This window comes from Parambassis ranga, chromosome 20 (assembly GCF_900634625.1).
Source record: "Parambassis ranga chromosome 20, fParRan2.1, whole genome shotgun sequence".
Taxonomy (NCBI): Eukaryota; Metazoa; Chordata; class Actinopteri; family Ambassidae; genus Parambassis; species Parambassis ranga.
The window spans coordinates 10947977-10972409 of record NC_041040.1 but is presented as its reverse complement, the minus strand read 5'-3'; the positions used below and the strand labels follow the sequence as shown (position 1 = coordinate 10972409).

Sequence of the window (24433 nt, the reverse complement as noted above, 5' to 3'; positions counted from 1 at the left end):
CATTTTGTTGTTTGATTAATGCTGTGAAAACCATGATCTGTTCCGTCCCAGCTGCTTGTTCTTGAGTCGGGAAATCAACGGCTAGATAGAGAACAACAGCGCTCGCCAAACTACAGAGCTCCCAATACACAGACGAGCAAAGAGAGGCAAATTTAATGGTTCAGCAGAATGGGCACACGTAGAGAGAATGAAGAGGTGGTGGATGCAGAGAGTGAAATGGATGCAAACCAACTCACTAAGAGACAATCAAGTGAAACGGGAGAGTCGGTGCTGGAACGTAGTCATCTATTTAGCCTTGAAAGCCTCCGAGCATTGGCACTGTACAAATCAAGCCTGTGCAATCAAATGTTCATCGAAGGCAACTGTGTGAAAGTGTTATGTAACTGGTACATAGCTAAGGGTGAGATTTTACCCTCTGTGTGTGTGTGTGTGTGTGTGTAAGCGTGCTCTGCATCTGCACAGCCCACTGTCTGTTTTCTAGCCCCTCTGACTTGGCCTGGCAGACCCCATGCCCTCAGGCAGAACCAGAGGAAAAGAAGAATGGACTTGACTTGGCAGGACTTGACTTGACCATCTGTTCATGTGGATGTGGTCACTCTGAATTACACCCTTCTGTACGTCTCAGACACTTAGACGCATTCAGATAAACAAGCTCGTCCTCTTTCTTTCTGCTGGCTTTCTTCTGTGCTGTGTTTCATCCAGACTCTTACACACACAGGCACAGTGCATCTGGCTATCCAGCCTGCCGTCTCTCATGGCCATGTGTCTGGACTTCTGTTCAGAGGGTCTGGGGTTACAGGGAGAGAAAAAAAAGGGGGGGTGGTGAGGGTTGAGGAGGAGGGCTCATATCGATTCATACCCACTAGCCACACGCCAAGAAGCTGCTTTCATAATCCTCCCTCTTAAATAATTCACCACTCGCCCTCAAAATTTCATCAGCACCTACATATAGAGAACAATCTCCTCCACAGCAGCATTGTTAAGAAGGTGTGTGAGTGATGATGAGGCAGCAGATGAGCAAGATGAAACAAAATCTGAAATCAGCTGTCACACGCCACTTATGCAGCTGCAACATATGAATCTGTGCATCTCACGAATATGACAGTATACCAGCTCTGTGACTGGGGGGGGGGGGGGGGCACAGTGGTTTGACACTTTGCTCTGATTTGTCAGGCACACGTGAGTAATGGTCAGACTAGCTGGTTGTCATGGTAGCAGACACACCAGAACTCTTATCTTTTGTCACTCATGCCTGTCAGTCCCTTAATTTCGTAGTAGTGTGAGAGTAAGATTAACTCACAGGTCTCTATTGTCTGCTTCCCATAAGAAAGACAGAGACAGTCATGCATCTGTCATCTCTGTTTTGTTGGCCCAGCTTACAGTAACTTCTTTCTCCTGATATGTTTGGCTGTTCCCAGCAGACACCACCCTGCACTCCCTGTCCCAGTATGACCAGTGTTATCTCATATACTTAAGATACTTAAGGCAATTTTGGCAGAAGTCAGTGAAAGGGAGGAAGGATGAAAGGAAAAAACAAAGATATGTTCTTCCCCATGTTTGTGCATGATTTGGCAGCCAACCCATGAGTTCCAGGGCCATGAGCCCAGAAGTCTGTGTATTGAAAAATCAACAATTTTATGTTGAAATTGGTTGAATTTTCAGCGAATGGAATATCTAATTACACAAACTAGCAATCAAAACTTTAATAGGTCAACAGACAGTTCACTTCCCCAGGGCTCTAGACTAACTTTTTGCACTGGTTGCACTGGTGCGCCTAACTTTTTTTCTTAGGTGCACCAGCACAAAAATTAGGTGCACCGCATCACACTTAATCTGTATATTTTTGTATGCATCAGTACATTTTGTACATATAAATAGGCTTAATAATCACATAACATCTTAAAATGAATTTGGACCTTGTATAATGAACACAGTTAAATAAAAAGTATTTTAAATACCGATAAAGTACCGATAGTACTCATTCAAATTATGGACAAACTAGCCAACAAATCTCCATGTCAGAAATCCATGATGAAGATTCAAAGTTCATACAGCACTCATCAGTTCCCTGTTTGCTTTCTCTCTGTATTTTCTGGCTGTCGCTCCTCACTTATCTATCTGCCAATGTGAATTAAAAATGATTAAAATTATATACACCATTATTTATTTAATAGTTGTGATTGAGATATATATTTTGTTTTCTTCAACACGTTTCTATTGCAGCTACAGTATCTCTTCTCTCATCTTCCTCACCTCTCTTCCTCAGTTTCTCCTCTGTCTCCTCTCTTTCTAAAGCTGAGCTCCAGCTGACAGACTTTTCATTCAGTTACAGTTTAGCTGTATGCAGATATCATACTGGCAGACAATGGTCCACTATAGCAGGATAATAACAATACTTTTTAAATGGGCGTTCGTCATGTAACCATATAACTCCTTAAAACCAGCTGACTGCTGTCAGTCAGTGACTCAGCCTTCATGGATGAACTACGCAGGTCAGATGATACTGTCCGTCAGACCTGTTGTTCAGTCTGTTATAATGCTACGAGCACGTCACGCCCCCTCCCTGAACATTGCCGGCTCGTTATCGTCAGTCATTCAGGTCAACAGCAAACCCGCATAGTAGCAACAAATCCTGCTCCTCCGCTGCATGTTCACCTGAACTGCGGTTTCTGCAGCGAAACGTCTTTAATACCTGTCTGTCTGTGTGCACGCTGCGCGGTGCAGTGAGAAGGCCGTATGAGTTTTGCACACACTTTTCAAAAAGTCCGGGCTGAAACGAACTTTGTTCTTGTTCCCGATACCTCGGGGAACAGATCTCTCTGTTCTCTAGGAGTATGGAACAAGCTTTAGCGCACAGCATCAGCTCTGCGCAGCATATGTCCGTGTTCTTCTTCTTCTGGATTTCCTGCGGTCTCGGCTGACCGCAGCAAACACGTTTTCAAAGATACACACACACACGCAGGGTCCCGCCCTTCACGGTCTCTGATTGGTTTAGACCACGATATGAGCCTGATGTGTGTCGGACCACGGGGAGACGTTTAAGAGTTGCGGAGAATGTATCTCCCTCTAACAGCTGGTCGTACCGGTGCGACCTCTGATATTTTTTGGTTGCACCTTTGAGAAATTGGTCGCACTCTAGAGCCCTGTTCCCGGGGAAGTCATGTGTGATTACGGCTGCTTTTCTGTGCTTGTTTCTGTGCCAGACTTTTTCAAATAAATCAACATTGTTCAACCCCCTGCCAAAGAAATTCACTCAGTGCTGATTGGGCCAGCACTGAGTTACATCTTTTGGTATTTTGAAGTTTTTAATGGGGTATTTCCAAAATAAACTCCACATTTAGTGGAAGGATTACAGTCTAAGAAAGAAAGAAAGTAATTCTTTGCAACAAGGACCAATGTTTTGTGGATGCTCTCATTCATTCAGGTCATTGTCATGTCCAAGAGACTAAATCAAGGCAACTGGACTCAAGGATTTTTTAAGGCGTTTCACCACTTCAAGCGAGCAGAACTGAAGAAGCCACTCGGCTGAGTGGCAAAATCTTTAAAAATATCCTGTCCAGTTGCCTCGATTTAAACTCTTGGACACAAAATGCTTTTGTCCTTTTAAAACATGTTTTATTCCATTAAGGAAGTGATGATCTGTTCATCCTAGCAAGCAAGCCAGCATTGTTTTGAGTGAAGTTGGGTAAAACCCCAACACTAACCCCCGACTCTTCCAGTCATTTTCTCTGGTTCAAGTTGGGTTAAGTTTGTTCTAATCCTGTTGGCTGAGCCACAGACAGACAGCAGTGTCACACCATGTGGAGTACTCCTGTAGACACTGCCAGAAAAGGGGAAACAACAACTCTGTACTGTCACTTTAAGACAGTAGATATGCACCATAACAGATGGATGCCTTCAAATTCATTGACACATAAATAATGAACAAATGTTTCAGGTAAATTAAGCCAAGTATACTTTTTTTTTATTTTTAATTGAAATACAGTTGGATACATATTCCCCCTTTGTATATCTCTCTAACCAGATGTACTGAAAATTATGTGTCTTAGAGAAAAAGTACTTCTCATTCTATGTGAAGTCTGGATGCTACGTGCCATCTCCTCAGGCAGTGATTATGATCCAGCCAGTTCTTTCCATAGAACCATATCCCACTATCTCACTCTGGACTAATTTTAGGCCGCTTCCCTGTGTCCTGCTGAGACTTCCAGGTGAACAGCGAGGGGGGGAAATGAATTCTGTGTGATAATAATATCTTAGGCTCCCACAGCCTCTGCTGTTCCCAACTCTGCTCGGTTCCACAGTAAATCAGCTGGCTGAAATGTTAAAAGGCTTCTTTTCCTGCCAAAGCGACACTGTTTGAAGCACCGACGGGTGTCAGCTTCGAAGGTGCTGGGATGTCTTTATACTCAGCAGCAGGAACACAGAGAGAGATAAACTAGCACAGAAACTGTATTTGTATTGTTTTACTCTCTTAGTCATTTCATTTTCTGTGTAGCACAGTGTAGTCCAACATTCATCTTCTAAACTTAAACTTCATGACTAGCTGCGACATCCAAGTTGAGTTATTTCTGGTCATCATTATCTCGAGGCTCATTGCAAACAGCAGAAATCAGAGCATAATATTTGGACATCTCATGAGTGGGTGACTGTTAATCAGTGTGCAATAAGCCACAATATACAACAAAAGCTCTATTTAGACGAGCCTCCAAAGGACTGCGTATTTGACATTGCAGGATGAATGATCAACTAACACACACACACACACTACACTCCCAGTTTTATTTTTACTCCTGCTCAAGTCATGTGAAATTTAGGTTAAAGCCGGAGAGAGAGAGAGAGAGAGAGAGATTCTCATTCTTGAAGACTGACCTAAATATTAAAGAAATTTGGTTGTACATTTTGTTCATTTGTATATTTTTTATAAGCTTGCAGGAGTAATAAAAATAGATTTGTTTTATCTACTTTAATCTTATCTACGGTCATAACTGAGAAATTTCCAGATAAGCACAGGTCTTGCATTACAATGCATACGTTGTTGTAAAGTGTGGAATTATGACTTTAAACAAATCCCTTCTGTGATAACGTTACAGGTGATTTTCATATGTGGTTCCAAAGCTTATCACACTACACAGCTGACGTTATGAGAGCTTGTTGCTCCACTTACTGACAGCATCTACAGTGAAGCTACATCATTTTTGTGCTTCACAGCTATGTTTGGATTGGAATCGCCCCTGACAAACTGACTGACGGCTCTTTGAATTCATAGATTGAATGTCTATGAAGTTCAGATATTTATAAGGTCTCTCTACCGCTGCTGTATTTTCCTATCACTGCAAATCATTCTGTCAGCCTTCTCAGTCACAGCAGGCTATATTTTTTTTACACCACTGCCAGAGCTACTTCTGAGTTGAAGTCCATATTTGATGCTCACAGATATGATTCTTTGCAAGATTATGTGATGTTTACCATAAACAGTCTGCAGATAAATCTTTATTTATGTATACACAATACATGAACTAAACAATGAGCCTCAACAATTATACAAATGCAACGTTCTTTACTATAAAAGACCTACAGTATGTCACATTAATTGGCTCAATGTGTTTCTAAGAAAACCTTTAAAAAGTGTTCATCTCTTCATACTTTTGGCTTGAACTTGTGTAACGTCACTCTTTAAATACTATGGCTGTCCTCATGGCTGAACTTGTTCCTGGCTGGAAGAAGGTCAGCAGAGCAAATAAAACCTGCCTGCTTTTGGTGCTGTGTATACAGGTTATACCGCTCCAGTTCCTTGTTTTTGTGTGAACAGTTCTCTGTAAAATCTTTACTGACTCTTAATATTTTAGATTATTATCCATCAGTATGGGTGTTAAATGATCATTCTTTAGCATGACAGTGACCCTTAACAAGAACAACAGAGCCCTAGTGCTAGTACTAGTACTTTGTACACTGAAACTTGTGCTGTGTGTCGAGCACAGTGTAGGCAGCTGAGTATGGTATCTGTGTCCCTGGTGAGAAGAAACACCAAATGGGATTTGCAAACAGGAAACTGGAAGCATGACTTACAGCTTCCCTCTTGTCCAAACTGTGAGTATAGAGCAAACACAGTCCCTGTGAGACTCTGCGAGTCCCTTTGTCTTTATCTCTTTGTGCCGTCTCCCTCTTCCTCCATTTCTATTTCTCTCTCATCCTTTCTCTCTCACTCTGTCAGAGCAGCAAGAGGAGGAAATAGTGCATAGAGCGAGTAGGAGTGCTGTAACTTAATTTACCCTGCCTGTTGAGTGTGTGCTAGTTAGAAGCTCAAATGAACTCATGCAGTTCAGCTGCTCATCACATCCTATCAAATGTTTCTATTCCTAAATCAAGTACTATTTTGCTTGCCGGTAAACACGCACATCCTCTAAGCTGTAAAGACATAAATCAGACGTATATGTGCAAAATTCTTCCTGTGATGCCTTCTCTCGAGTGATGTTCAGCAAATCTCAGCGTTATAAATTCGCCGCTGTCAGCCAGACTGATAAGATCGGTACAGGGACATAGAGTCAAGCATGTATTTGCACACGTGTGTTCTTCACAACTAGCAAAGACCAAGACTTTTCTGTGAGGAGGAGTTGAAAGTATTATTATTATATTATTTGTAAAGGGTTGACACTGGGAGTCCATTAGTGCTCGGCTATTTTCTGAGCAAAAATAATGTAAAAATGCAATAAATACCAATAAACGTAGATGTAGTATTGACCATGTGGTTGTTATCATAATTGTCTGTTAACATGGCTGGCAGTGCCCTTATCATCCCTTTAAATGGTCATTATCAGTTGCATTATTCATCCTATTCATGTTATCATATCACTATCAGTCACATTATCCTGCAATTAAATGCATATTTTCACCCCACTGTTATCATATCATTCAATGGATATTATGAGGTGTTATCATACCATTAAATGCTCATGGTCATTCATCATTGTAGGTGATAATGCAACTTCTTTATTTTCAGCTACCCTGTCATGGCAATGTTTCCCTAAAGAACTGCATGACTCAACATTATAAAGTGCTATATGTCAGCCTGAAATGTGTCCAGAAATATCTTAGTCACAGTCAAACAAGACACTCAAGATTGTATCGGCACATAAAGAGGCCACTACAGATAGAGAGAGGCAGGCACTGCTGGTTTTGGATGCTGATGATGACTGATAGGAACCACGACTCAATCTAACAATCATGCCAGATTGGGTTACTCCTATGGTGCATTTCTTTTCTGACTGGCTTTTATTGGATGGGATGTGATTTCCTAACAGAAAGGGGAACTCGCCTCATTTCAGGAAGAGATGGGGCCATGGGAACATCATGCACGTTTGGAGCGGAGTCTCATTACTGAAGTATCTGTGACTTAGCTGTGGTTGAGGCCCCTATTTCCTGCAGTGGATATAAATCTATGCAAAGTTCGCTGCCTTTGTCTCCTCCCCCGCTGTGTGTCTACAGATTTCTTCATGTGAACTCACAGTCACAGAGTACTTAGGTTATTTTGTAGTCTGATTTGTCTTCATTGAACATGCGGAGATAAGGGTATAAGAGTGCACAGGGGTCACATCAATTTAAAAAGCGAGGCTCTGAGAGGCGACGGGCTGACAGCACAATATTTTCCCCACGACACAAAGCAGACCATCATCCCACTCACAAACACCCCCCACCTTGTTATCTCTTTGTTCCTCGCTTGCATCGGCATTGAGAGAGACCGCCACTCTCTTCCATTCTCTTTCATGTCTTTTCTCTCACTGGCTGTCTTGTCCTGTCTCCCACTCAATCTTTCACTCACTATCTCTCCCTCTCACACACATTCACCAGCTCATTCTGTCGCTGTCATGTCACCATAGATTATCTTCCATCACACTCAGGAAACTGCAACCTACTCTCTCTCTTTCTCTTTTCTCTCTCTTTCCTCACCCTGCTCTCTCTGCACTCCCCTCAGCTTGTGTTCACTTTCTTGTTCCCTCCTTCACACCTGATCTGCCATTTTCTCTTTCTATCAGCTTAGCTCAGTAACAGAGCCTGTCGCCATGGAATCCATCCCACCAGCTGAAGTCGAAGCGTCATATACAGCCTGTCATAGCCTGCCCTGTCCAAGAGGTTTTCTCACAACACTTTGTGCCAACTTGTAGAGTCAGAAAAAGCTTCCATAATAAAGACAGAGCCTGTCTTCTGCTGGAAGAGGGTGGTGAGAGAGAAAAAAAAATTAGGAGGAGGTGATGAAGACAGGAAATTGATATCAAGTAGATACATGGAGACAAATGAACAAAGACTGTAATGGACAGGATAGGATAACAGGAAAACATTAGGTTTAAAGGAAGACAAAGACTGATGGGTTTAGCATTTAGCAAGTGTAGTGAGAAGTGTTGAAGAAGAGACAGAGGCCTAGTGGAGGGACAAGAGAACACTCAGTAATGTATGGTTTGTTGGGTTATGTCACAACCAGAATCAAAATCAAATGATGAAACTGTGCAGTCCTGTCCAGAATGCCCTTCTCTTTAAAATTGTTTCACACCCTACAGCACAGAGGAACGGCCTCCTCTGCACTCAGCACTGAAACCAAACTGAAAGCAATAACAACCATCAGAGAGGGAGAAACTGAAGCACAGACAAACAGAAAGATGGATTGCAGCCAAGACAAAAAAATCTGTACAACCCTAAGTAGTTGCAGAGCTCTAATGGTCTGATGAGAATCTCTTCTCCCGGTTGTGTTATAGCAGAGGGCTCTCAGTAACAGACTTGTGTCAGCACATTCAAAAGGCGCACAGACACACAGCTATAGCAGTCGGCTATCTCAGAATGTCCCGAGCAGTAATGCTAGGCTATTAGAGTTAACTGCTGACCTGTAGGAATGAGCAGCGACAGCAGCCTCCCTTGCTCAGTGTACTGATGGTAAATTTTTCTCACAGTCCTCGCTGTGATGTTGCAGTGTTCCTTCCTTCCCCAATGAAGTGGCTCACTAGGCTGTCACTGGTCATTGTTGAGTCACTTTATTTCAGTTCAGAGGGAGCAGACCATGACTTCCCCTCCCTGCCCTGCTGCAGCACACCTCCACAGATATAATAACAGCAGCCATGTCGAACATCAAGCATAATTGTGATGCGGTTTGTCATTTATCAAAGGTGTACCAGCTGACATTTTCTTGGTGTGATGTGCAAGATGAAGCTGATTTTGATGAAACAGTTTGAAAGGTCATGTTCAAACCATGTTGTACAGGCTGGGTTTCATCTTCGCTGCTGAGTTATATGCAGGACTGTTCAAACAGATACGGCTTCAGCAGAGAGTAAAACCCTATGGATTTGTCTCTGTCTCTTTATTGTTTTATTATACTGGAATCAGGGTTTGACTCTACCTTTCCTCTTGCTCCACAGAGTGGGGGTGGATGCAGATGAAAGCCTGCATGACCTGTCTTCTGACCTGTCTTCTGAGGTAAAAGCACTTCATTGTCACAATAAATTGTCATATTCATATTCATATTATTTCTTTTAGGTTCATCAGAGGAACGACTATAGCTGCACACACCAGATCGCACACTTGATAAAATAGTTTTGTACACCATCCTGTTTTATTTTCTCCTACATTAAGTCTTAAAACTATAATTACCTGCTCCACTAGCCAGCCATGCAGCCACATGTATCCAGACTATGTTTGTATATATCACTCGATCATTTTATCCCATTTGACACATGCTTGACTTTCAGCTTAAGATGGGCTTCGTGAGGTCAGTGTCCACATAATTACTACATAATCAGTTTATCCTTGAGTCCAAGTGAACACTTGTGTCACATTTTTAATAGAATGATTAGACCCAAAAAATATGCAGCCAATGTTGCAGAAAAAAAAAGAAACTCAGTGAGGCTTAAAATGACTTCCTCCATAATCATATCTTTATGAAAGGCCACGCACTCACACTTATCTCAAATGGGAAAGGGGATGATCAGCATTCACTCCTGTCTTTAGTGACTCTGCTGTAGTAACAGGTATTTGTTGGTTTCACCTCCAAATGGCAGCAGCATAAACATAACACCCAAGGTGAACTCGTTTTTACCCATTTTTTTAGTGCATCTTCATTTGTGTCTTTTTTGCCATCTCAGCCTCAGATTTGATCTGTCTGAGTCTCAGTTTTTTATGATTGTGTTTATCTTGTCAGTCTAAAAAGCAACTTCAATTCCTGGCAATGAGAAAGAAGTTTCACCTGTATTTGAATTTAAAAAAAACAATGCATATATATATTAATGTCTTTTTAAAAAGCTCTATACTCTGCTATATTTATTAACAAAGCAAACACACTGTATTTCTCAGGGATTTATGGCATATCCTGCCTTCCCCTTCGGTGTGATTCTACCCTTTAATCTAGTCTTTGTTGTTCAGTCTAAGACCACACAACATCAAAGAGTTCAACGGGAGAAAATGCACTTTTGCTTCCTTCTAAATGACAGTCTCTGTACCACATCCTTGCCAGCACAGAGGACCTCTGAGTATGTCTTTTTGTTGTACTGGCACCACCACCCACACACATACACACACTCCCTACCATGACTGCTTCCCAGCAGCCCTCCATCTCCTCTCTTTCATCTTCTCATTTGTCCAGACTCTTATCTGCATGCCCTGAATGGGACAAGGTCTGGGCATCTCCCTGGTATTGAGAAGCAGAATAGACAGCGTGGCCACTAAGGCTGCAGGAGGATCCCAGTGGAGGGAGGAGGCTGAGCTCCAGGGCCCCTTTCTTATGGAAATAAGTGTCTATTTGAAATCTTGCCCAGAGTATGAGTCCACACAGGGACAGCTGGGGGCGTGTTCTTACTGTAGTGGGATGGGCTCCCAGGGGATTCTGCAGTTTTTGAGAACAGGATTTTCCTATGAAAGCACAAGGCCTGAGGTCCCACTTGTGCAAGCGGAGGTCATCGGATATGGCCCTCCTGACCACACAGGGGTGCAGGTTTTCAGCATTTCCATCAAGCAGCATATACAACCACCTCAGAGGGTCTTTGTGTGTCAATGAGTAATACTGGTTCTCTCATACAGGTCGGTACGGGAAGGCCAGACACAACACAAGGCCTATGGCACCGTCTGGATTACAAGTATCCTTTTTACTATGTTCCTCTCCAAAGCACTCTCACATCTGCCTGCACTAACAATAGCTAATGCACCGATCTGTGGAGGAGTATTATACGGTGAGTACAAGAACATAACAGTGTTTCATTTCATGGCGTGTGAAGATCCTAATGTGCCAGGCTGGAGGAACAAACAGGAAGTCCTTGAACTGATGTAGGTGGCTTGCTTAAACATGCACAACTGTTATCATAGTCCAACTGTACACTAACAAGTGTGCATAGAGACCCAACTGTTCTGTTTGTAGCAGGTGAATAATCGTCTTTCCATTTAACACTTGCAACGTTCAGTCTCAACCAACAATTTAAATATACAGCACAGTGGGCTTTGAGCTAGTTAGGCTACAGTGGGGTTTGCTCTCTATGTTATTGTTAGCAATACCTTTTGATAATGATCGATTATTGATCACCAATATCCCTAAAGTTAGCTTTTTGCTGTTGGACAGACCCCCACTTGGACTTTCCTTCGCTTCCAGTCTTTATGCTATCCTAAGTGGCTACTGGCCATCTTATGATGTGCTAGAGGTATTGACCTTTACCTCTCTTTAAGATAATGAGACCTGGTGTGTATTTCCCAAAATGTAAATATTTAGCTGGGGAAAAGCTGATTCCTGTAAGCAGAGAATGCACTTTGATGGTTGGCAGGAAGAACAGTTGTGTCCTCTGTTGTGTCTTTCACGAGGACTGCATTAAGTTTATGCTAATCTAATTATATCACCTAATGGCCTCATGACCTGGCCCAGTGCTGGGTAAGGAGTTTTACCCAGCACTGGGCCATTACCACCTTTTGATTTTATGGACACTATCTCTTCTGGGAAACTGTTAATGGCAGGCTTTATAGTACATTCATTTATGTAATGCACTAATTTATTTCTGTGACTATAGTTATTATTTAATATCAAATTATATGAAAAGGAATATTCCTCGGAAATGTAGCTCTTCATTGTTCCTCTTTGTCTTCACAACTCTGAGTCCCTGCTGCTGAAAAGACGCCTCGAAACCATGATACTGCTGGCAATAACACCTAACAGGATGGTGTTAGAGAGGAACACTTTGCCAAGTTTACAACAAACATTGTGCTCAAGCTGATCTTCAAAGATTACTACAGAGGGATTAGTATTTATTGATCCATCTGCCATCTTTTTTTGTGTATAACTGGACTGAACAATTAATTGTCCTTTTATAATAATTTTCTTGGATCTTCAAAAATGGTCCCTGTAGCATTGTTAATGTTAACTGGCAAACCTCTAAGGTTCTTCTTCACCTTGAGAAAATGTACGAGGGTGCCAAATCAAGTGAAGAAAGCAGGTGTATGACAAAATTTTCTTTCACCTATCTTGATAACAGCTATTACAACTATGGACTTTCGGCACCTAACCTTGTCCTGGTTGGAGGGAGCTCTTTTTGTTTTCCATTCTGAATCTTTTTGACAGTCCCCCATTGTTAGCTCAAGAGATGAGTGCAGTCTGCCCCTGCAAGTCTTTTCATCCGAGACCCCAGGGATTTGGCGATGTTCAAGCCTGATATTCTGTGTTTCTCTTCTTCTTTGGTTGGTATTAAGCCTCATCCATGGTCTCAAAACTGTTGGAGAAATCTCTTAGGATCTGTCTAATAAATGCAGTTGTTTGGCACATGCCACATTGATCTGAATCCACATCTCATGAGAACCAAGACAGGCTAACACTTTCATTTATTTGGACTTTGCTGTGGATAGCTGCACACATCCCTTGGAGAAGCCCAGCTCTTTGGCTGGCAGTGTACCATTGTGTTGTTCATTGATCTGTTCATGGATCTTGTTATTAGGGCATCTTACTGGCTCTCTCTGGCACATTTAAGCAGCCTATTTTATCACCATGCAGTAACAAGGAGCAGCCTCGGCTAGTTGTGCTACCTTTTCCTCATGGATCTTCCTAGAATGATGGTCCCCCCGAGACCAAGGAAGTTCAAGACTACACAAATACTGATATTGTCCGTTTACCGTATATCTTATTACCAAAACGGAAAAAACACAAAAGTTATCTGACATCAATTTTAAACATTTAAAACTCTTCTTAGACAACATGTTGTTGCAGCTGGTTAAATCATGTATTGGCATGCACACTCCAAGCATTCAACTTGATCATTGCTTGAAACACAACACTGAAATCTGTCACCATAGTAACTACATAGTCTGACTATACCCATACCCTGTGGCTGTAGTTAAGAGCCTACGTGGTGGGTTAATCTGCACATTTGACAGGATGTGTTTGTAGTTTGGGCTTCTGAATCTGTAAATGCACCAAAACAGAGTGAGAGAGAGAAAGGGCGCAGACCTGACTAGTGTTTGCTATTGATCAGCAGGGGGCAACATATTATAAAGATGCTTTGAAGCGGACCAGGTTAGCAGCTGCATTCTGCTGTCCAGTAGGGTATAGCATGATTTGCGTCTCATTCTAAAGGCCTACTGCTGCCTCCTTAACCGTTTTCCTGCCAGCATACCTTTAAGGCTCATTAGGACAAACATTTTACTGTTAAGCACTCATTTTGATGGACATCAAAGCCTGTTTGATCTCCCCTGCTGAAATCGTTTGCACGCTGCAACTGATGGTTTGTTTTAAAACTGGCATCCCGCAGGCCACCCGTGTTTAAGAGATCTGATGTGGCGTCTGTGGAGTTACACAGATGTGTGAAGTGAAGGTGCTATAGTATTATACCACAAAAGCAAAGCATACACAATAATAATATAATATAAATATAATAATAATATAAAATATAAAAAAATACTGTTGCTAAGATTTGTTCCTATGTATGCAAGATAAGTATTTATTAAGCAGTATGATCCCTTTAGAGGGTTACATTACACTGTTAGGCTTTTATAATGGATGCATTAACCTATAAGGAACTTTATTGTTTTAGCTAGCCTGTGAAGCTAATTGGAAAACTTGACACCACTGCACTGTTTGCAAAACTGTCAAATGATTTGCAGATAAAATCTAAGTGTAGAAGTGTAAAGTAGCACAGCATTCTCACAAGTGTTGTGTGTGCAGCCTGCAATAAGCAGAAAAAAGCCGTTTTCTGTACAGGAAGCTCACAGACATTTAGATGGTAATGTGAGGCTCCAGTTTGCTCAGGTAAGCAAGCCAGTGCTGTCAAAGCTCACCTATAGCTTCTTTAATTTGCAACCAACTTAAAAGCCTTGCAAACATCAGGTTGAGATTTTGTGCCAGGCATGCACAAATGCAATGCATGATCACATGATCACAACCATGGCTAAACAAAAAAACAAAAATCCATCAGTTCTTTCACATTTAACTGATTCTTTTCATCATTCAATCTCATCTCTGAAGAAAAGCTATTTCAGATGGTTCCTTGATGTGGTGGAAAATGGAGCCTATTTTGAAATATCTGCATTGATCTTATTTGTTTTTTTTAAACCATTCACTTCTTTTGTGTGTTTGATTTCTTTCACCTCTCCTCTCTGTATATAGTAGAATAAACAAAACAAGTTTAAAATATTAATACGCCACAGCTGTACTGGAGCACAGTAGTCGAGGAAATGTATTCTATTGCTGATGAAAGGTCAGGAAAAGGTGACATGTGGGTTGGTGTGGTGAGGAAAAGATGGTGGCTGGCTGAAGCAGCAGTTGGGCGTCTACCCCCCACACAACTACTCAGCACCTTTACCGCACACACACACATATAACCTGACACCATGAGGCAGAGAGCAGCTCTTGCAGTTATAATTACCAACACTGTCTATATGCCAGAGTGAAAAGGAGGACAGCGTGCTGACATGAAGACGACTCACTCCTGAGCAACTTAAGAAAGTTATTATTCTCTTCTCTCTTTCTTTTTCCTCATTTGAGGCATTTATAAATAAATCCTGTTAGCTGGCAGAGTGGTGCCCATAATTCCCACCTCTTGCACATTACTGATAACAGCACCAGAATGTAAGAGTTGGTGCCAAATTACATACCGCATTAGATCACTGTCCTTGTGCACATTTTTGTGCTTATTCCAGGGGATTGTGTATTTGTACTTCTAATTCTACGTCCCACATTACTCATTATGGACTCTGTGGGATAAAGGTTGCTTTTGTCCTGAAATGATGCCACTGGTCTGAGCAAAGTACAAATTCCTACAGGAAGGCAGTTATTAATTAGTTAGCTGTCATATTTAAAGTGCTTTTTAGTGGAGAGGATAAAGACGTTGATGTTTTTACAGGATGAGCTGCCACTTCTCTATCACATCCTAAATGAGCCATTTTAAAAAGTGTTAAGAGGCAACAGAAAAGGAGTGAATCTAAAAACAGCCCCTCTCTGTCCCTGATCAGAAACATGTTCGCCTGCTCTACTGTGCATCCATGCTTTAACACATTTATAAACCACTTCTGTCCTTGCCTCTGATTTCCATCAAGTGCTAGAGTGACCCACTTGCCTGAAACAAGATAACGACCCATTTGATACCTTTTTTCTCCTATGAGTAAATTATTTTTTATCTCCATCTTACCCTCTGCTGGTCGGCACTTGCGCAGCATTCCCTCACTGGAAAGTCTAGAATGGGAGCTTTTAAGACAAGAGCTGGTGCATGTACTGTATATTAAATATGCCGACAGCCTGGGAATCAGTTACGAAAATAGCCCACATGAAGCCTGAATGACTTATATCCAGCTCTCATAAGTATGTTGCCATAAAAATAGAAAGCCTTTGGCACCTAATGATAGTAAGATGACCTTATAACGAAAATAGCATAGCTGCGTACCAGACAGACTATCAGCAACTTCTTCTTATTTTTATTTTTATAATTAAAATGAAACCAACATCTGGAATCAGGTAGGAAGTAGTCTTTGACTAATATTTCACCACAGCTATATTTCCTGCCTATGGTATGTTCTAATGTATCACTTGCACATAAAATCCTGTGCAACACATTGTGGTCGTGTGTATGACTCATAACTTCTTTCTCCTTGGCGCAGCCATCTAAAAAACAACCCCCACCCATTAGTTAGCATACTGAACTGAGGAAATGCCACAACAATGTTGCAACTTGAACCTCTGTGGATACTTTAGTTAAGTCCTGCACTTCCTCATTTAACCCATGATCCAATAAAAACAACAAAAATAAACTGCAATATGTTTTTGTTCTGTTAAATCTGTTGTGACTCCGTGCCCTGAGGGCTGTTTGGATAACATTTCTGCTGTTTTCTGTCACACTCATACCTTTGCCACCATGCCTTAACAGAGCACAGGTATCTAAAGCCACTGCTGACACATTGTGGCCCCCCGCTGACGGACTCACTGCCTCAGTGCTGTGGTGTGTTTGCCAGAATCTTCAGCAGCCCCCATGTGCAGGAAGTAAGACTTGTCTTTGTGTTTGTGTCAATATCTTCAAAGAAGGAAACTAACCCATTATTTTATGCTTTATAGGATGAAGAGCAGCTGTGTGAGATTGAAAATGATGATTCCACATTTGTTCTGGAGGAAACAAAGCTCCAGCCGGTATCTGAAGGAGGTGACTCTAGATCTGAGCACCAGGACGACCTGCTGGAGGGAGACCTGGGCCTTGGCAGCGTTCCAGTTCACGTCAGGGAGGCCTGACACTTCAAGAGTGACCTCTAACCTCATCTTATCAACCCTCGCTGCCCTGATGGTGAGGCTCGGCCTCCCGCAGTGATTGGGGTCACTAGTCAGGGCATCTTGAGAGCAGCCGACCGGGAGTTAGTGGCATTCCCAAAAGGTCACACACACACTCAACCCTACTGACAAGCATGCAAAGACACATTCACACCAGGAGACAAAACATTTACAAAGGCTGCAGCTCTTTTTGTCACTCTGCAAAAGGATTTAAAGGAATTTAAGAAAAAGAAACTTTGAGCTGAATAATTTAACTGGTACAACCACCCAAAGACAGAATGTGACCACTGTGAACAGTTCTGAAATGCAACACGTTTACAAAAGTTACACATTAATTATGAGAGCAGCTTCATGCCGTTACATAGCAGTAAAGATTTCGGGAGAATTTCTCATCAACATATACAGTGATTGAAAGCTACAGTATTTCCCTTAATCAGCTGAAATGAAATTTTTGTGCCAACTTTGCTCCCAAACCCCTTATTAAACTTTTACTGCTGTTTTCTGCTTCAATCCTTTTAACTGATTCAAATGTATTCCACCAAATTTATTCCCCTCCGTGTCTCACTTATCATGCTGTGCTGTGCTGTGCTAGAATATTTTCCAAATACTTAAGTATATTAACAGCATTTGGAAAAGAGACTATTAGCATGTGACTTCTTTAATTATAGATTGCACTTTGCTGCTTTCTGAGTGCATCATTACAAATCTCAGGGCTTCTTTTCCCCAGAGAGGAGCAGTGTTTACTGCACGGACACAAGCTGTGAGAGTTAAGCATTGTGAATATGCAGACGGGTTGTCTCGTATTAATAAAGCTGTTGTCCTTGAAGCTTTTTATGTCATGTTGCCGGTGCATCCGTGAAATGTTGTCTTTTGTTTGCACTGATGTGGTTTTGTTCACAGAGACATAAATGACAGCAACATGTTTTCAACTTTAGTACCTTTTCTTAAAAGGTCAGTTTGACAAAAAAGCACTTATGTGTTCTAGAATATGTCTCTTAATTTTAAATATAATGCTCAACAATTCAAAACATTAACATCTGACATTTAAATAATCTAAAGTTTACAACATAAAAACCTCAAATATTTTTGTGTTTTCACTCAGCTCAGTGAAGTACGCCCTCCAGTTTACAGCATCTGTCCCCGTGCAGGAGGAGGAAACTCCTCACAACAAGGTTTAACAACTTCCATGTGTAACCTTGTCAGCGTTAAAAGACTCACTGCCTACCAAGTCGCTTTTTTTGGCCACTTTTAACAACACAAAGTGAATGTTGTGAAGCAAATATCAGCACATCACACTGTCAACTGATAACAACAACTAGAGTTGGTGTACTTCCCCTTCTTGACAAATCTCTTAGTAATAATAATTGCTTCTAATGGTTACTCAGCACAGACGGCTGAGAACAATACATTTAAGCAACACAAATTAATAATAGAGAGGCAACAACTCCTGCAACAGCATATGGTAGTTTGGTTGGTTTTTTGTTACAGGAAGTTCAACCTACAGTCAGCTGCGGTTCTTACTAATCAGCGGCACCTGATGAGGCTTTAAATATGCCCCTGCTCTCTCAGCCTGCAGACTATACCAGTGTAACACACCGCATATTATCTGTTTCCATTTATTCAGCACTGCTACCTTCACATCTCTTAAAATGTAACTACTCCTTCAAAGAAACTGCTATATTTTCAGTGTAAGACGCCATCTTGTTCAGACATATTTCCACTAATCTCAGTGTGCTGACATAGATGGAGAAGAAGACTACCAGGAAAACTGTGTCCAACCCATTTTCGAGACCTTGAGGACACATGCACTGCATTGTGTAGTCAGTCGTGCTGACTGTAAACAGAAACTCTGTTTACTAGGAAACTCCACAGGGCACCTTTAAGTAATGCTGCAAATGTGTGACATTGCTCCAGCACAGTGGTTCTCCAAAGAATGAAGGAAGGCACAGCAGCAGGGCATGTACCCAGACAGCTTCAACTTATAACAAAGCTTGGAATTCATTAAAATATTAATGGATTTTTTTTGTATGATATAGTCACTGGGTTCAGCAGCTGTAATTTTGCCTCATGCAATATACTTTGAGAACCACCGCTTTAGTACTAGTAGTACATGATGCTCAACACGGATATGTGAATATTTGAACTTTACTCAATGCAATATTCCCAGATCATGTGTTTTCATTAGAGCAAGCAATTGTAAACATTTGAAATGGTAGAACAGACTGCTCACACTGACACTGAGAGACTTTCCACGGTGCATGATATCATCCTACAAGGACGTGGTGACAAAAAAATTAAAATCAAAAATTCGCCTTTTTTTTAACCTAGAAATAGCACTACTGCTGTTCTGATGACACCTCTATGTATGGCACATCAAAGAACCAATTATTGATTGTCTCTGACTAAAACCAGATTACAAATTAACATCACCTTTTTTTTATATTTTATTTTTTTTTTAATTCTGGTTTTTTTCATTCACTATTTTTTTCACTTTTACAGACAGCATGGTGACTGAAAAAACATATTTTCTGTAAGATTTTTTGAACATTCAAAAATAACCCCAAAACATCCACTTTGAAGTGTCATCATAACAAGATACATGAATTATACAGTTTGCTTTTTTTTTCATAGCTGCAGCTTCACTATTTAAGTCATTGTTCATAGGCCTTCCAGTTCCGGTATAAAATAAGTGGTCCCTTCAAACACAACTGCAGCTCAACTGAAGGAAATGTGATACATTCCAAATGCGGCCAGTGGAGCTCCTTGAACACTGATTGAATGTAAAGCTTTAATTCCACAATAAAAGGAAACGGCACTCGATGCAAAATGAACATTAAATTAAAAGGTCTTTGGTGGTGAGGATGTTTTCACAGTTTGGAGTGTGTCAGTAGTGATTTGCTCAAGTCCTTGGCCTCTCCGGCCGTTCTCACCCTCTCATACCCGAGAACAGACATGGCGTGGTGGCAGTAGTCTTCCACTTGTTTGATCTGTTGAATGCTGAGCACTGTTCTCCATGCACTAGCAGCTTGTGTGGCATTCCTAGAGGAGACTATAAATGGCTTAGAGGAGGAACTGGAGCCACTGGTCATGTTCAGTGCAAACGACTCAATATCATGATTAGTAGTGAGGTTGGCAAAGCGGTAGATGTTCCTCAACGTCTTAACCGGGTTTTCGACTAGGTCCTCGTACCGCACAGCCATGTACTTCCCCTTTAGCCAGCTGGGAGGGTTTAAGGCAGTCCTCAAAGTCTTGGAGGTGCGGTCACAGATCACCTCCATGGCTCCGATGGAGTGGTAGTCTGAGCCGTCCTTCTTGTTGGCTTTGTGACCGGGATCCACAAAGGGTATCCGGCGAAGCTTAGGGTCTCTGCTGCGGACCACCTGTAAATTCTCCCTGATCAAGCCATGTCTGGATTTGATCCTGGAGTTGGCTACTGCACGCGGGTCTCTCACCAAGTGTATCACCTTCAAATCCAATGACGGATCCTCCATCAGAGGGGCCAACACGTTAACGTCCAAAATGCGGACCCCTTTAATGACTATAGTGTTATATTTGAGGCACTCCTCCTCCAACAGTCTAAGGCTTTGAGGGGGGCACTTTTTACACACCTTATCATCCACCATCCCCACCACCTCTTTCCTGTAGGCTGAGCAGAGGGGATAGGAGCACACCACTTTATTGAGGGTGGCCCCAAATAGACCTAGGGAGGTAAAATTCTTGCCCCCAGGGCTGTTGTAAAGTTGGAAAACAGACAGATCACAACGGTATAAGGAGCTGAGCATATCCCTGGCCGCCCCCTGTAAAGACACCGCGTCACCCGGGTACAGTTTCTGCCAGATATGCCACATTGGCTCATACAAGAAGAACACTTCAGGGTTTTGGTTAAAGAGCTCCCCAAAAAAGGAGGAGCCTGACCTCCAGGTGGTCAGAACATAGATAAGCTGTCTCTTTTTGGCTAGAGAGGGCCTGTAAAGGAAGCGAATGTCAGATCTGCTCTGATAAGTGGTGCTCCTCATCTGATGATTGCACTGCTGAGGCTCTTTAGTCCATTTATAATTAGCCAAATTAAGCATAGTGAGGACCAGCAGTAGGAAATAGGCCATAAATAACACAATCCTCTTCCTGCGGAGCACTTTCATCACGATCCCAGGCTGTGCTATTATCTTGGTATGATTCCTGTATGTTTTAAGCTTCCTCCCAAAGCCAGCATCCTTCTCCCAAGGCGCTGTCAACTTCAGTGGTTGATGATATTGTTTACCTCTCATCTGTTTCCACGGAGAGCGGCTCTCACCACTGGACAAAGGTCCTTACATTGACAATGCACCAATACGCACTGTAGTGTAGGCACTACTGGGAATTTATACCCAGCAGAATTCCAGCTGATTAGATAATATATTCACCACCGGTTCGAAAGCCACAACAGAGATACACCGTTTTCACTGCACTGCGCAATGTTCTTCATAGGAACGGTGGAGGAGAGGGACGTTAAAGTTGTCCATAGCGAGCGTTGCAGTGATTCTGTGGGTGGCCCGCGTTCAAAACAAAAAGGAAGAAGCCTTCATCAATGTAACAGACGCCCTGTTTGTGCACGCTCAGCGGAGGCATCCCTGCGCAGTTATCATCTGAGGCATCCTTGTAAATGCAGCCTGGTGAGATTGAGGTACCGCGGAAGACAAAGCGGTCGCGCCGTTTGCGCAGCGGGCGTCTAACCTCAAATCATTCCGTATCTGCCACAGCGGAGCGTTGAATTGGCCGTTAGGCGTTAAAACAAATCCCCGTCCTGCTCCCCTGCTCGTCTAACTAATACAAACTGGAGCGATTCAATCAGAATACAAGAGGAAGGACCCGCCCACCGAGGGCCAGCATTGGTGCGCGTTGTGGCGACGTACGTCAGCGAGCTGCGTCATTGGCGCTGCGGGCTGTCACTCTCCAATACCATCTCAATAGTGGCTCCTCCAGATCACAGCAATGGTAGACCAGAAAATGATGCTGTTGTTATGTTTCAGAGAGGTCTACCTCTGAGTCTGCACCCGTGCATCCACGCTGTCTGCTCAGCATTGTACCAGGGGACAATGCTTTGCTGTAAAGACACTATCTAACTGATGTTTTCTAACACTGCTCCTTATTTTATGCGTTTTCAGTTGTTATTCATTTGAGAGCTCTGCCTTTATTTTCAAAGTGCATGATTGCAGAACAGATCAATATTACAAATTAAATGTATTTGCTTTCTCAGCTATAACCACAAGGGGGGAAGCACAAATCTATAAAAGAAAACAGCTCCAGATAACCTAAAGTGATACAAATCCTGTTATTAATTAGAGGGACGCCTCACACACAGTGCAGAAGAACACTGCAGTGATTTTTCTGTGGATGTATGGAAAGCTGCATCAATGACAGACACTCCTATTGAGTGGAATCAGCTGAAATGTGACGTTTGACAGCTGTTCCCTAAGAACCGGGGAGTCATGGGAAGCTGCTGTAAGGCCATGTGTTTGAACAGAGGGAACCACATCACTTGCCCTGCAGATTGAAAATCATCTGTCCTAAGAGGCTTGCCTGCTTTGGGATTACAGCCCTGCACAACTGTAAAAACATCAATGAAAGGCCCTTTGACCTTCTATGTCTATTTACATCCATATATGTGATTTAGTGATACATTCTATTGTGATCTTATTGACCTTGATGTTTATGTATCCTGTACCAGCAAGGAAATGTTTCTGTATGGCTTTAGATGATTTAACATGTAGGTTAAGCTAAAGCTGTGCATGCAGTAAGTGCTTTCTTGTGAGAGAGCTTAAATGTTACATGTGTGTATATATTGGATTATTGTGGCTTTACAGTGCACAGATCCTCTTCATGCACTGTAAAGTTAACCTAATTGCAATTCTTTCGATCCCACAGATGCTCATTTTGTAGTACTATACTCAATTCAATGCGGATGTTCATAGCACAAACCCTTTGTGCACACTGCCCTCTGCTGATGTAAAGTGCTTATAACACCTGAGCGTTCATGTATTTTTCATTACACAAATATATGTCTATAATAGTTAAAAATACTGTTTAAGTCTATATGAGTCTGCTCGGGAAAAGTCATCAAAATTGTGCCTTTGTGCTGCAGGGAGTATTATAACTGAATTTTCTGTAGTTGGATTACCTTGAGCATCAAATATGTAATTATTATATTACGGAAAAATACAGTCAGATTGTGTATCAATCACAATTTGGAAAAGTGTTGGTTTGTTTGTCTTTCTTCAGTTTATAGTGTGTTTTAGCAGCCAGTGCTGCATGATTGTGGTGTTTCTTGTTTAATTCATCTTAATTAATGGTGAGTTATTCTGCGATGCTGTATTGTCAAATAATAGAGTGCAGCAACTGGACCCCCTTTTTGAACCAACTTAAAATTGATGGGATCCTCTGTGAATGTTAATGCTGGTGGCCAAATATGACATCACTGGCTTTGATATGTTTTTTCCCCCCCCCTTAGGTTTTTCATGGGCCCTTTTTAAGAAGACATGAAAGGGAACCCACCATCTCATTACCACAGAAACTATCAATTTAAAAATAATTCTACGCATAAAATATTCCTAAGAATTCTTTTCTATGGTGAGCTTAACATTAGGGCTGGGTATTACCATCAATTTCCTAGATCGATTCGATTTCGATTCTTAGGGTTTTAAATTGATTAATCACGATTCAATTCGATTCGATTCGATTCAATCTGAATCGATTCAATCTGCTCTTAAATAATGAAAATATACAATACGTTGCAAAATACACGTCTTTATTTTGTAAATTTGACAGTTCACATGTAACTGTAAACAAAACTGTCTTATCCTATTGTATTAAAAAAAGTGCAAATGTAAAAAGTGCTCATATGAATGTTGCAGAAAATTGCACTTTTTACATGAAAAAATTAGTATTAGTATTAAATATTAACAATCGTAGACAGTAAACTTAAACTGTCACACAGAGATCCTTGTTGAGGAAAAGGAGCTCATTGACATTTGCTGACTGTATTTTCATTCGTGTCACATCTTTCACAGATGTATACATCACGGGGATCACAGTTTCATTCAGATGTTTACGTTGCACCATAACGTAGTGTGGTTCGAGCACCTGAATGAGCTGCCGGAATCCTTCAGTTTCCACTGCCGAGTATGGGCGTAAATCTCTGCAAACAAAAGTTGCGATGGCCTCTGTTGTCTTTATGGGCCACGGAGACTCTGACGGTAATGCTGGCAGGTCCTTCAGTTTCTTTTGTTTTGCTCCGGGCGGTGTACTGTCGGAAGCTAAGTTTAGCGTAGTGTGGTACCTTGTCAGGTGGTTTCTGAGGTTTGTAGTAAACCTACAATAACTGAGCTCTGATTGGCATATCTTGCAAACTACCTTGGTTTTATCAAGCTCTTCGTCCTTTGTCCTTTTAAACTTGAAATGATTCCACACTTCGGATTTCATTTGGGATGGCTTGCCGAGCGGTGTTTTCCCTGCCTTAGCCATTTTGGCTGCGTGCCTGAATGACGCGACGTACGACTGCGCAGCTGCGTCATCACGCACCAGAGCGCTGAGGGAGGAAAATCACACAACACAAAAAAACTCGATCTCATGCCCTGTGAATCGATAGTGCAAAATTTAAATGGAATCGATCCGAAATCGATTAAATCGATTTTTTTACCCAGCCCTACT

At 41.8% G+C, this 24433-nt stretch overlaps 2 protein-coding genes across 2 annotated transcripts in view; one reads left to right on the top strand and one right to left on the bottom strand.

Annotated features, from left to right (window-relative positions):
• Window positions 1–17576, top strand: part of LOC114452914 (sodium/hydrogen exchanger 9-like) — a 52106-nt gene extending 34530 nt beyond the window's left edge. Inside the window, exons 13-16 of the mRNA XM_028432435.1 lie at window positions 9399–9456; window positions 11053–11108; window positions 16366–16471; window positions 16544–17576. Coding sequence (XP_028288236.1) covers window positions 9399–9456; window positions 11053–11108; window positions 16366–16471; window positions 16544–16714 — 391 coding nt within the window. The 3' untranslated portion in view covers window positions 16715–17576. The remainder of the gene's footprint in view (window positions 1–9398; window positions 9457–11052; window positions 11109–16365; window positions 16472–16543) is intronic.
• Window positions 17577–19071: 1495 nt separating this feature from the next.
• Window positions 19072–21539, bottom strand: chst2b (carbohydrate (N-acetylglucosamine-6-O) sulfotransferase 2b). Its single transcript, XM_028432436.1, has one exon. The coding sequence runs from the start codon at window positions 21013–21015 to the stop codon at window positions 19618–19620; it is 1398 nt and encodes a 465-aa protein (XP_028288237.1). The 5' UTR covers window positions 21016–21539; the 3' UTR covers window positions 19072–19617.
• Window positions 21540–24433: the final 2894 nt, after the last annotated feature.

Bases quoted from the DNA above. Each gene is read 5' to 3' on its own strand.
- chst2b (XM_028432436.1), bottom strand. From the start codon at position 21,015: ATGAGAGGTAAACAATATCATCAACCACTGAAGTTGACAGCGCCTTGG.